Below are 12422 nucleotides of genomic sequence, written 5' to 3'. Positions count from 1 at the left end.
CAGGATAATAAACTCTCAATAGTTAAAAATTGACGCTTAATTCTGAAAGAGTTAAAGGAACATGGAAATACAGAAAAATAGTTGAATATTCAATCTATTATCATGCTTACGCTGAACATTTTAATGTATTGTACCTGTTGGTTCAGCAGCTGTATTGACTGAATACTGGACTTCAATCTGTTATGCATGTCTTCAATAGTTGCAAGTTTTTCTGCTATATGGCTCTCCTGTTCATGCCTAATTGCAAAAGATGCAGAAACAATTCAATATCCTTTGTGAATACGGCACTTTGGGATTTTGTTTCCTTCAAATTTATCTGGAAAATACATTTTGAAAATGTGATTCACTGCCAGGTCTACAGACAAGGACTGGCAGCAAAACTGCCTCCTGCAGGCTATCAGGTTTCTTACCAGTTACGGGAATCATCTCTTAGCTTATTTATCATCACTTCATTTTCTGCAGGGAGCATGAAGCACAGAATTTTCTGTTCTCTGCAGATTTGACTAATGTAACTGTTGAATGATTAAGACAAACAGAGGCTGCTGCTCTCAGTTACTCCTTACAGGAATAAAACAGTGCCTTTGTTTGTTGGGAAATTTGAAAACTGTTAAAAGATTTTCAGTTTCCTCTGTAAACAATGCTAAACAGAAATAAAAACAGAAAAAGCTGAAAATACTCAGCAGGTCTGACAGCATCTGTTGAGAGAGAAGCAGAGTTAACACGGAGAACTGGCAGGAACCGTGTGTCTCTTCTATAGGAAAGGCTGGATGCAAATTATTGCCCGTCAGGCACTTTACTAGCTAGTGGCCGGGCCTCCCACGTGTTCAAGCCTCCAGTGGGGCAGAATTCCCACCCCTGCATGTATATCATGCACCATGTGGGGTGCAATGGTGGCACAGTGGTTAGCACTGCTGCCTCACAGTGCCAGAAACCCGGGTTCGAGTCTGACCATGAGTGACTGTTTCCGTGGAGTTTGCACATTCTCCCCGTGTCTGCGTGGGTTTCCTCCGGGTGCTCCAGTTTCCTCCCACAGTCCAAAGTTGTGCAGGTTTGGTGGATTAACAATGATAACATTTTCCCTAGGTGGGGTTATAGGGTTAGGGCAGGGGAGTGAGCCGACGTGGGGCGTTCTTTCAGAGGGTCGGTGCAGACACGATGGGCTGAATGGCTCTCTTCTGCACTGTAGTGATTCTATGATTCAGTCTGCACCGACCCTCTGAGGGAGCACACTACCTTGGCCCAATCCAACCCCCACCCTTTCCCTGTAATCCCACCTAAAGCAATTTAGCAAAGCCAATCCACCTACCTTGCACAGTTTTGGACCGTGGGAGGAAACCGGAGCACCCGGAGGAAGCCAATACAGACACTGGGAGAATGTGCAGACTCCATACGGACAGTCATCCAAGGTTGGTATTGAACCCGGGTCTTCCTGGCGCTATCAGGCAGCAGTGCTAACCACTGTGCTGATAGTGGAGGACTCAGCAATAGTAATGCAACTGAATACCAAGAGGCAATAGTTAAATTCTCTCTTGTTGACGATAGTTATTGCCTGGCACTTGTGGGCATGAATATTATTTGCTACTTATCTCTCCAAACCTGAATGTTGTCCATATCTTGCTGCAAGTGGACACACATGGCTTCAGCGTCTGAGGAGTTGCAAAATTGAGCTGACCGTTGTGCAGTCACCAGCAAATATCCCCACTTCTGACTTTAGGATAGAGGGAAAATCATTGGTGAAGCAACTGTAATAGCTGGGCCGAGGACACAATCCCGAGGAACTCATGCAGGGACCTCCTGGGACTGAGATGATTAACCTCAAAGAACAACAATCTTCCCTTGTGCTCGGAGAGTTTTCCCCCTGACCCCTATAAACCTCAGTTTTACTAGGACTTCTTTGATGTCATATTCAGTTAAATGTTCCGATAATGCCAAGGGCAGTCACTCTCACCTCATCCCTGGAGTCCAGCTATTTTGTCCATGTTGAACCGTGGCTGCAATGAGGTCAGGAGCTGAGAGGCCCTTGTGGAACACAGTGTCAGTGAGCAAGTTATTGCTAAGCAACTGCTGCTTGCTAGCACTGTTGATGACCCCCTCCCATTTCTTTAATGATGATTGAGAGCAGACTAATGGGGTGGTAAATGGCTCTGTTGAATTTTTCCTGCTTTTTGTAGACAGGGCGCACCTTGGCAATTTTCCACCTTACCATGTAATTCCTGCGTTTTAACTGAACTGGAACAGCGTGGCTGGAGGCATGATTAGTTCTGGAGCACACGTTTTCAGTACTATTGCCAGAAAGTTGCCAGGTCCCATAGCCATTGCAGTATCCAGTGCCTTCAAATTGGCATCTGTGATATTGGGAACCTCCGGAAGAGATTTAAGGGCATTTAAGTGGTCACTGGATAGACATATGGATGAAAATGGAATAGTGTAGGTCAGATAGGCTTCAGATGGTTTCACGGGTCGGCGCAACATCGAGGGCCGAAGGGCCGTACTGCGCTGTAATGTTCTAATGTTCTATGTTCGAAGAGGCCGAGATGAGTCATCCACTCGATACTTCTGGCTGAAGACGGTTTCAAATGCATCAGCTTTATCCTTTGCACTAATGTGTCGGGCTTCCCCAGCGTTGAGGGTGGGGTTATTTCTGGAGCCTATCCTCCAATTAGCTGCATAACTGTCCACCACCATTCACAACTGGATGTGGCAGGACTGCAGAGCTTAGACCTGATCTGTTGATTGTGGGATTGTTTAGCTCTGCCTATTGCATGCTGCATCTGCTCTCTGACATACAAGTAACAAAGGGGCTCTATAAAGGAGGACGTCAAGCCGGCTATAAGGTCGGCCATAGAAATGGCTTTGGCCCCCTTCAAAGCTTTGGAAAGAATGGAGCAGAGGCTGGAGTACCAGGAGGCGAAAGTGCGGGACCTGGAGAAAGCAGCCACCGCCCAAAATGATCGGATCGCCTCAGGTGGCAAGATTGTTAACAACCCGAGAGGCCTGTTGGTCTAGGGGTATGATTCTCGCTTTGGGTGATTTAATCTTGAAATTTGTGAGAGGTCCTGGGTTCAAATCTCGGATGAGCTCTTTGATGACGTTTTCTCCGGGCAGCACGGTAGCACAGTGGGTAGCACTGTTGCTTCACGGTTCCAGGGTCCCAGGTTCGTTTCCGGCTTGGATCACTGTCTGTGCGGAGTCTGCACGTTCTCCCCGTGTCTGCGTGGGTTTCCCCCAGGTGCTCCGGTTTCCTCCCATAGTCCAAAGATGAGCAGGTTAGGTGGATTGGCCATGATAAATTGCCCTTAGTGTCCAAAAACGTTGGGTGGGATTACTGGGTTACGGGATAGGCTGGAGTGCTTAAGTGGGGTGCTCTTTCCAAAGGCCGGTGCAGACTTGATGGGCCGAATGGGCACTGTAAATTCTATGATTCTATGAACTCGGAAAGTGCTCAAGAGGAAGGAGGAAGATCAGGAGAACAGGTCCCGCTGCCAGAACCTAATAATTGTCGGGCTACCTGAGGGCAGAAACCCAACCGAGTACGTTGCGCAGATGCTCGGAAACTGGTCAGAGAGGGCTTCGCCAGCCCCTAGAGGTAGACTAGGCCCACAGGTTTCTCTAGCAAATGCCCAAAGCAGAAGAATCACCGGGGGTGATCATAGCAAAGCTCCATAAGTTACTAGATAAAGGAGGGTGGGAATTGGGTGAGGAAAATGCAGTCATGTAGATGGGAGGGACATACAATCCACATCTACCAAGTCATTGGGGCCGATTTGGCCAAGCGCCAGGCTGCATTTAATGGTGCCAGGCGGCTTTATTCAAAACCACGGTGTGGTTTAGAATGCTGTACTCAGCGAGACTCTGGGTAACCTACAGCAATAAAAAGCACTACAGTATTTTAATATGCCGGAGGTCGCAAATGAGCTCATCCAGAAAACAGGCTGGGAAAACCATCAGGCAGTAGGGACAGAAGTTTGAAGACTCGCACATCCAGACATAGGAACATCTTCTTCCATATAGCTACAAGACTCCTCAACGACTCCCCCTCTGACTGATCTGTTCCCTGTAAGAATACTATTCACAATGCCCTATGCTGCTCTTGTATTTGCTTTGTTTGGCCCCTCGTTCTGCACTGTAATAAATCAGAGGTAAGGGAGGGGGGGGGGGGGGGGGTGCATGGCCCATCTTCCCGAAAAGGAGGGAGGGCCTGGCAGAGGGGGAGGCAAAACAATGAACTGGGCTGGGGAAGGGTAAAGATGGTGTTCATAAGTGGGGGGGAAAGGCAACAGGGGTAAGGGGAGCGAGAAGAGGGAATGACATAGGCAGGGAGCACGGGAGATCAGGGATGAGATGGGGGAGGGTAGAACGTTGGTCACAATAGTTCATACATCGGGACAGCTGGAATAAAGAAGACAATGGCCGCCATCTTGGATGACCCTCAAACAAAAGGAATGGCTGACCCCGCAGGAGTGGGCGACATAATCCCCCCATCAGAATAGTCACCTGGAACATCAGGGGACTCAACGGCCCAGTGAAAAGACCCAGAGTCTTCACTCATCTAAAAAGTATGAGGGCCAACATAGTCTTCCTCCAGGAGACACACCTGAAGGAGAAGGACTGATTGAAGGTAAAAAAGAGCTGGATAGGACAGGCGTACCAAGAACACTTCGGTGCGAGGGAGGCGGCCAGACTGTTTAGTAAAACGATGAACTTATGATTCTATGATGTGAGGAGCATTGCAAGTAAACCTGAGCAGGATTGCTTGTGAGCTCCCGGTGTGGAGACCCCCATATTGGGAAGGGGTGCTGAGGACACTTCTGCCCTAGTGGCCAACCTCCCTTCCCTGCAACTCTCACCTGTTGCTTGGTATCCAGCGACAACCCTAGACCTTGTGTGGGTGTAGTACTAGCAGCAGCCACCACCTCCCTGGTGGCACTGATGTTCAATATAGCATCTCTCAGGGCAGCGTCCTTGATTCTGGGGAAGGCCCTTGGCTATCCAGTTAAATGTCTAAGGGCACTTAATTTGGCAGGCCTCCCCTAAAAGAGGTGGCACAAGGCTTCTGCTGGGCTCCAGCCCGCAGGAGAGACCCCTTCCCCTCTGATCCAGTCCTTGGTCATTAATCCAGCAGGAAGAGAAGGCAATTGAGATAATGGGATAGTCAAGTGTCAGGGAAAGGAAATGTGAGAGTCCTGCAACTGCAGTTGGTCTGGTCTGAGCATACTTTAAATTAATATTGATTTTCTTCCATTCATTGTCTGAAGAGATCTTTTGCGGAACAAAACAGTAGAAAATGGTGGCCAACATGGAATCAATTTCAGTTATTTTTCCTATTCTGAAAGTTGGGAAGAAAATGCAAATACAGAAAGAGGCCTAATGGCAGGTTCTTCAACAGCAGGAATAGTCAACAAAGATTTGTTCAGATCATCGTTCACCCTCTCATTCACACTCACCAGCCCTCAATCAGTCCTTGCGTATGTGACATAAGTAATTCAGATGAGGAGTGGACACAAGGAAGACAAGGTCAGGAGGTAGGAAGAGTGCAGATATTTCTGAGTGGAGGCTAAGGAAATGTCAGCCCACTCCTGAAGAGTATTTGGACAACGATCTTGGGGATCCTGTCAAGGTTGGAAAGATGAGAAGGATTTTCTAGCCCTGCCTGCCGTTGGGATCATTTGGTCGCACCAAAGGTCAATGTGCTGGATTGTGGACTCGCCCATGGTGGGTTCTATAATGACAGGGCAGGAACGACACTGGCCTATTAAGGTACAGTCTGGACTGTACGCAGAACAATACTTTTCACTGTACCTCAGTACACGTGACAATAAACAAATCCAAATACTGCAAAGCCCATCTAAAAATATATTGCAGGAGGCAAGCTTGGCAGCAGAGTAAAATGCACTATTTAATTCAACATCACAGAGAACTTTCCAACAGTGCAATGTGCTGGAGTGAGTGGCAGCTGTGGAAATCTCTCTGCTTATGTCCCACAGAATGTATTAAAACACATGGAAGTAACCAATGTATGGGCTTTGAATGGTGTAATTCAGGTCTTCTGTGATGGAATGAAGAACTGAAGAGAGCAAAATCTGTCCATTTTAATTGTAGACTACAGCCTTATTGTGTAATCCTTTGCTTCATTGGTGGGACTTCCCAGCATAGTAGAAGCTATGATATTATTGGAAACATTTGAATCAAAGAAGTCATTTAGAATCTTTCCCTTCATTCTGAAAGAATGGAAAAATACTGCACAGCCAAAGGATGAATAATTAATAGGAACACCCAGTATAATAGCAATGACATGTCAAAACCTGTGCCTGTGGTCAGTGGTTGGATATGTCATCTGACATAATGGTTGACAGTATAGGCTTGTGTAGCGACACAAGAACAATCTATAAAGAGGAGGAAGCCTTTCAACCCCTCAAAGAAAGATTTGCATTTATATATCGCCTTTCACAATCTCAGGCATTCCAAAACTCCTCATGGCCAACGCCGTACTTCGGAATTGTAAGAAGCGGGCAGCCAATTTGTGCACAGATAGTTGCCTAATTTCACCATTCGATAATCATGGCTGATTTGTATTTCAACTTCATTTAGCCACCTTCATTCAATATCCATTGATACCACCACTGAACAAAAATGTATCGATTTCAGTCATGAAAATTGCAGTGGATCTCGTAGCCACACTGATTTATGAAGTTAGCTTCAGGATTTCACCAGTCCTTTTGTGAAAGTGTGTTTCGTGATTTCAATCCTAAATAGTCTAGTTCTAATTTTAAAGTTATGCCCTCTTCTGGGTTCCCCAACTGGAGCAAATAGTTTCTCTGTGGCTGTCTGATCATATACTTGTAAACACATTGACTAGATCACCCCTTGACCTTCTAAACACAAGCGAATACAAGTCAAGTTACTGTGGCGGGTTTCTCTGGTCGCCGAAGCCGAAATCGCATTCGGTGATCGGCCAGAGAATCCCAATATGCACCAAAATAGGGGTCGGCGCCGCTTTTGTGATGCTCCACCCTCTCCTCAGGACGTCACCCGAGGCCCTCCCCTGATGCTCCACCCCCGATGGGCCGACTTCCTGATGGCGTGGGACACGCGTGCTCACACCGTTTGGGAATGTCGTGTGGCAGCTGCGGACTGAGCCCAGCACCATCGCAGTCGGGGAGGGGGGTTAGAGAGCTGTTCCGCAGGCAGAAGGGGGCTTTGGCAGGTGCTGGTGGCACTGGTGGGCGGTGATCCGGGGGTAGCGAGGGATGTTACAGGGGGACAATTTTTGGCAAGCTGGTCCGCGCGAGTCCGCGCCGTGTTTCACGGCACAGCCGCCGCCTTGTGCATGCGTGGCCACGGACACGGCAATTCTCCAGCAATATCCGTGGGTAAAGCCTGGGCTTTACGCTGATCAGCTGCTATCCCCCCACCGAGTGAAGGATCGGTGCGGGGACAGCGCCGTTTTTCTGGCGTAAAACGCCACTGTTCCCACGCCAGTGACAGCACTTAATCTGCAAATCGGTGAATCCAGTCCCTTGTCTTCAGAATTTATCTGCTTAGTATCATCCTGGTGAGTCTGTTGCACCCCTTCGAAGGCCAACATATCTTTCCTGGGATGCAGTGCCCAGAACAATATGTAGTACTCCAGGTGAGATCTGCTCAAAACTCCATACAACTTGAGTGTAACTTTCTCCCATTTGTATTGTAGCCCCCTGGAGATAAAGGGCCACATTTCATTAGCATTTTTGATTGCTTTTTGTAGCTGTCCAAGCCACTGGGTATTGTTACTGACTCTGCGCTGAAAATACCCACTCCCCACTGGTTAGTTCTGCGATAGGCTATATAGGAATATGCTGAGGCTCTGAGGGGAAAAATTGCCTTTATTAAGCTGTTGCATGTTTCTTCGCAGCTTGCTGAATATCACTGTATGTGGCCTTGGAAAAGACAACAGGCCTTTCCTCTCAGTGACAGAAGCACTGATTCTGAAAGAATTTGTGAAATGGAGAAAATAGAAGAAAACATTACAGACGGATTAATTGAAGAATGGCTCCCTTAAAAAAGAAGTACCATGGTGGCTCTTGCTGGCAAGAATTCTGTATGAATCACTGGTAAATGTATATTTAGTATATTGTTCAAAATGTTGGACATTCTTAAAAAAATTACTTTGATGCATAAAACAGAGTTCAGAGATGACTTGTTCAGATTACTGCAGGTTACACAGGACTCTATTGTGGAGAAAGAAACATACAGAACTGTCATGTCCCTCTGCAAAAGGTAAATTGAGATTTGGCTTTTTAATCTGAAGGGTGTAAATACAGATATAGCAGGATATTTAATTTTTACTTGTCACAGAACTACTGGAGAAAAGAACAAAACTAGCAGTCCTTAAGTTAAATTAGAAATTTGAAGATATGTTTCCCTCGAAGTGCAGCAGAGCTGTGTTATGCAACACATTTCAAATTGACTGTTATAAGGATAAGAATGGACAGATGAACAAATACACAGTGGGATAAGATGACACCTGCGCTGCCAGGATCAAAACATGTCATTGTAGAATAGCGGGACAAATAATTAAGGTAATAATATTCCACATTACATTCTAGAACTTGAAAAAAAAATCACATAACGGGCAGGAAGAAGTTTTACAGACTGCTCAGGAATTGAATCTGTGTTTAGTCACTTCCCTCAGCAGATTGAAGGTAGGTTTATATACTAAGTAATTGGTTTGGGCAAGGAATGAATTCCCAAATGAAGTTTTATATTCTGTTTTGCCCGAAATTCTTAAGTTTCAGTAAGATTCAATTAGTCTTGATATTATGCAATGTATAAATATTGAAAAATGAAGTAAGATTACATCTATTTGAAAAATTACATAAGCACATGTATAATTATAATATGTGCTTTACAATTTTTAAAGAATCACTGCTGCTTAATACCACCTAATATTTTAAAGTTAACGGTTTAACTGGCAGACAAAAAGAAGATTGCAACTTACGTAAACATTCAGGATTGCAACACTAAAAAGTCCAAAGTGCTGAAGGCAGTTGAAAAATGTTAATGCAATAAAACACATGGAAACGCTTCCTTTCAAAGCATGCTTTATTTTGGCTGAGATACAGTAAATGGTAATATCTCTGCATTTAGAAAGTTGCTAAGGCCAGTGAACTAGTGTGTAAATAAAAACTGTACAATGTTTGTTAGCATACCAAAAAAACAGAGGCTCAGAACATTTTTTCTGGCTTCCTGCCAAAATTATAAAGGCAAATGCTGTTTTACTTAGTAAGAATCAGCCCTGAGCTATCATTTTTAATAAGTACATTTGTATTAGAAACAGCTTCTTGAAAAAAAAATTCTTCTGGTAATAGAGTATCAATGTCAATACAGAACACTGTGCTTTATCTCTCAGCCATATTTCCAAACATTGTACAATTTAGTTTGCAAGTTTTTTTAAACCCATATTGAAAAGCTGAGAACTTAATGACATGAAGTAATAATTCTATGATAATAACCACTGTCAGTTCTCTCTATCTCTCTGGCTCTCTCCATATATATGCACACACACATGCAAAACTTTAAGTAAAATTGCTTGCCAACAAATAGTGATGGTTCAATTAGATAATAAATTATAGAACGTGTTATTGCTGCTGTTTCTAAGTGAGGTAGGGAAGGGTCAGCAATTTTCTTTCCTGCAGCAGTTTATAGGATATTTCTGTTTATGCTGGTAGAGCCATTGATAAGCAACCAAACTATCAATGCCTTTCATGACTAAGTAGCACTGATTAGAACAGCCACAGTTAACAATTATTTTGCAATTATAAATATTTTCTTGATCCTTTCATTCCACTGTAGGTATTATCTGTCCAAGTTACCTATTATGTTGTTCTTAACAAGACAATGTAGTGGTAACCATTAGTCATAGGGCATGATTCTTTCAAAAAGTTTCTAAGTGTGGTAGCGAGTGGGAACTGCTGTGAGCGCTCGGCCCGGTGAGACCATGACCGCTCGACAACATTGATTGTTCCACTTAAGGAAACCTCATGGGCTTCATGCCGCAAATGAAGACTGGCCAGCCGATTCGCTGGGACCGCGCTCGCCAGCCACCCGCGAACAAGGTCGAGCAGCACTTTAACTGCACTTGCACAGACAACCCCACTAAGCCCGCAGCCTTGGCGGCGACACGCCTGGCTCCACGATTCGGGTTGCAGACCTGGGGAGGCTTTTGGAGGTGGTCGAGACCAGAAGGGATATCCTGTTTCCCTGAGGGTCCTGGAGGGTGAGCCACAGGCAGCCAGTGATGAAGTGGCGGTGGCTATCAGCTCGAGAAGCGTGACCAGGAGGACTGGCACCAGAGTATGTCCCAATCGCTGAAGAGCATTGCCGAGTGCTTATCGGCACCATGGTGCAGACATTGGCGAGCCGCCAGGGCTGGCAAGGCCAGATGACACAGGGGCAACTGGTGCTCAAACCAGCTGTGCCTCCGTCCCGATGTGAACCCAGGGCCCTATGGGCACCAACCGAGAGGAGGGGGTGCAGGGTTCCAACTTGGACCAGTCCCATAGAGTGGGGATGGTGACCACCAGCTCCCATGAGTATCACCCCTCTACTGAGGTCGCGTCTCGCCGTCAGCACCTGGAAGAGGGCGGCACGGCTGTGCATGTACCGCCGACAAGTGCGCCGGGGGCCGTCCGGCTTCAGAGCTCCCAGAGGAGGCCTGCCAGGGAAATCAAGGGCCATGGGCTCTTGTAAGCAGCTGGCTGCCTCCACATCTGATGTGCATCCTGGGGACACACCTACACCCAGGGGTAGAGCGAGGAAGGCTAAGCACATCGAAGATCACTGAGGGCATTAGGGGAGGCTCGGAGAGTGGGGGTGCATCATCAGGAGACTGGGGCAGTGTGAAATATTAAAAACACTTCACCACCACCGGTCCCATCTCTCCAGGCATTGGGGGTGGGGTCCTTCCCCCCCTCTCCAGACACACCATGTGCAGGTCATGGGTGTGAGTGAGCAGTCAGCAGAGGTGAGACTATGGCATAGAATGAGGAGCTTCAGCACTCAGTGGGTTATCATTACCCCCTGCTCTCAAAAGTTACCCGCTGACAATGCCAACACAGTCCCAGCACCCTGGGAGAGTGGGAAATGGGGGCGGGGGGGGGGGGGGGGGGGGGGGGTAGCGTTGATGGACCAGGCCATGCCCTATGTGAAGAGGGCAAGCATGAGAATCTCCCTGGCCCTCCGGGTTTGGCACCCTCACCGCTGCCACCTGTTCTGCAGCCTCCAGCTGGTCCTCCAGTTCCTTCCCGGTAGTCCACCCGGCGCCATCTCATCATGCTCATCCTCCTCCTCGGAGGTGCCCACATGTTCCTCATCCCCTACCTCTAGCACATTGCCCCACTGCTGTGCCAGGTTGTGGAGGACACAGCAGATTGCCACAAATTGGGCGACACTCCAGGGGGTGTACTGAGAACGGTCGAGGCATCGGAGACGCATTTTGAGGAGTCTGAGTGGCCACATGGGCCACGTTGTATCGGTCCTCCGCATTGGTTTCCGGCCTCCGTACTGGAGTCATTAGCCAAGTCCTCAGCGGATACCTTTATCCCCCAAGAGCCAACCCTGGGGTGGTCCTCGAAGTGGCTGGAGATGTCATATTTCCCCAGGATGTAGCTGTCATGCACTCCCTGGGAAGCGTGCACACAGGTGCATAATCTTAAGGTGGTGATCGCACACGAACTGGATATTCAGGGAGTGGAACTTCTTCCTGTTGATCTCAGGCACTCCCAGATGGCCTGGTGCGCGCAATGCACCTGTGTGCAGTCTATCAAACCCTGGACCTGGGGTATCCCGGCGGCGGCGGACAATCCTGCTGTCCGGGTATCTTGTTGAGCTTGGTCCCTGTCAAAGGTTATATCGTTTTCAGCCCGGATAAACAGGGCATCTCTGACCTGTCAGATGTATCTGTGGGCTGTAGCCTGAGAGATGCCACAATGGTCTCTGTTCAAATCCTGGAAGGACCCCATGCGTAAATGAGCAGGGCTGCGATGATCTTGACGGCCATGGAGAGCAGGTATCCTCCTCCTCCACATGGTGCCCAGTCCACAATGTCATGGCACAGGTGTTACACCATCACCTTGTTGAGGCGGAACCTCCTGCGGCACACGCTGTCTGTCATCTGCTCAAACCAGCAGTGACATTTGTACACCCTGGCCCATTGAGGACCTCTCCCTTTGGGTCTCACCCTGGCCTGATGGGCGGCCGGGTCTTCAGGATGTGGGGCGGGGTCGGGCACATTGGCCACCGCCTCGAGCCACTGTCGACACTGCTGCCATTTCTGGCGCTTGGCTGTCCATCCTGCCAGCAGCACCACTGGGGCAAGTTAAGCCAGGTCCAAATACCATTCACTATCTGTAAGGAATTCGGAGAGGGTGTTAGACTGACAAAGT

The 12422-nt window shown here is 47.5% G+C and overlaps 1 protein-coding gene across 6 annotated transcripts in view; it reads right to left on the bottom strand.

Annotated features, from left to right (window-relative positions):
- LOC119972633 (putative leucine-rich repeat-containing protein DDB_G0290503) overlaps positions 1-12422 on the bottom strand; it is a 590251-nt gene that overhangs the window by 26432 nt on the left and 551397 nt on the right. For 4 of the 6 annotated variants that reach the window (XM_038809653.1, XM_038809651.1, XM_038809652.1 and 1 more), the window contains one exon: positions 135-237. In XM_038809653.1, the coding sequence (XP_038665581.1) occupies positions 135-237 (103 nt within the window). Of the gene's footprint in view, positions 1-134; positions 238-12422 lie in introns of those variants that run through there. The other 2 variants (XM_038809656.1, XM_038809657.1) reach the window with 1 other exon arrangement.

Source organism: Scyliorhinus canicula, chromosome 10 (genome assembly GCF_902713615.1).
Source record: "Scyliorhinus canicula chromosome 10, sScyCan1.1, whole genome shotgun sequence".
Taxonomy (NCBI): domain Eukaryota; kingdom Metazoa; phylum Chordata; class Chondrichthyes; order Carcharhiniformes; family Scyliorhinidae; genus Scyliorhinus; species Scyliorhinus canicula.
This window is presented reverse-complemented; position numbering and strand designations above follow the sequence as displayed.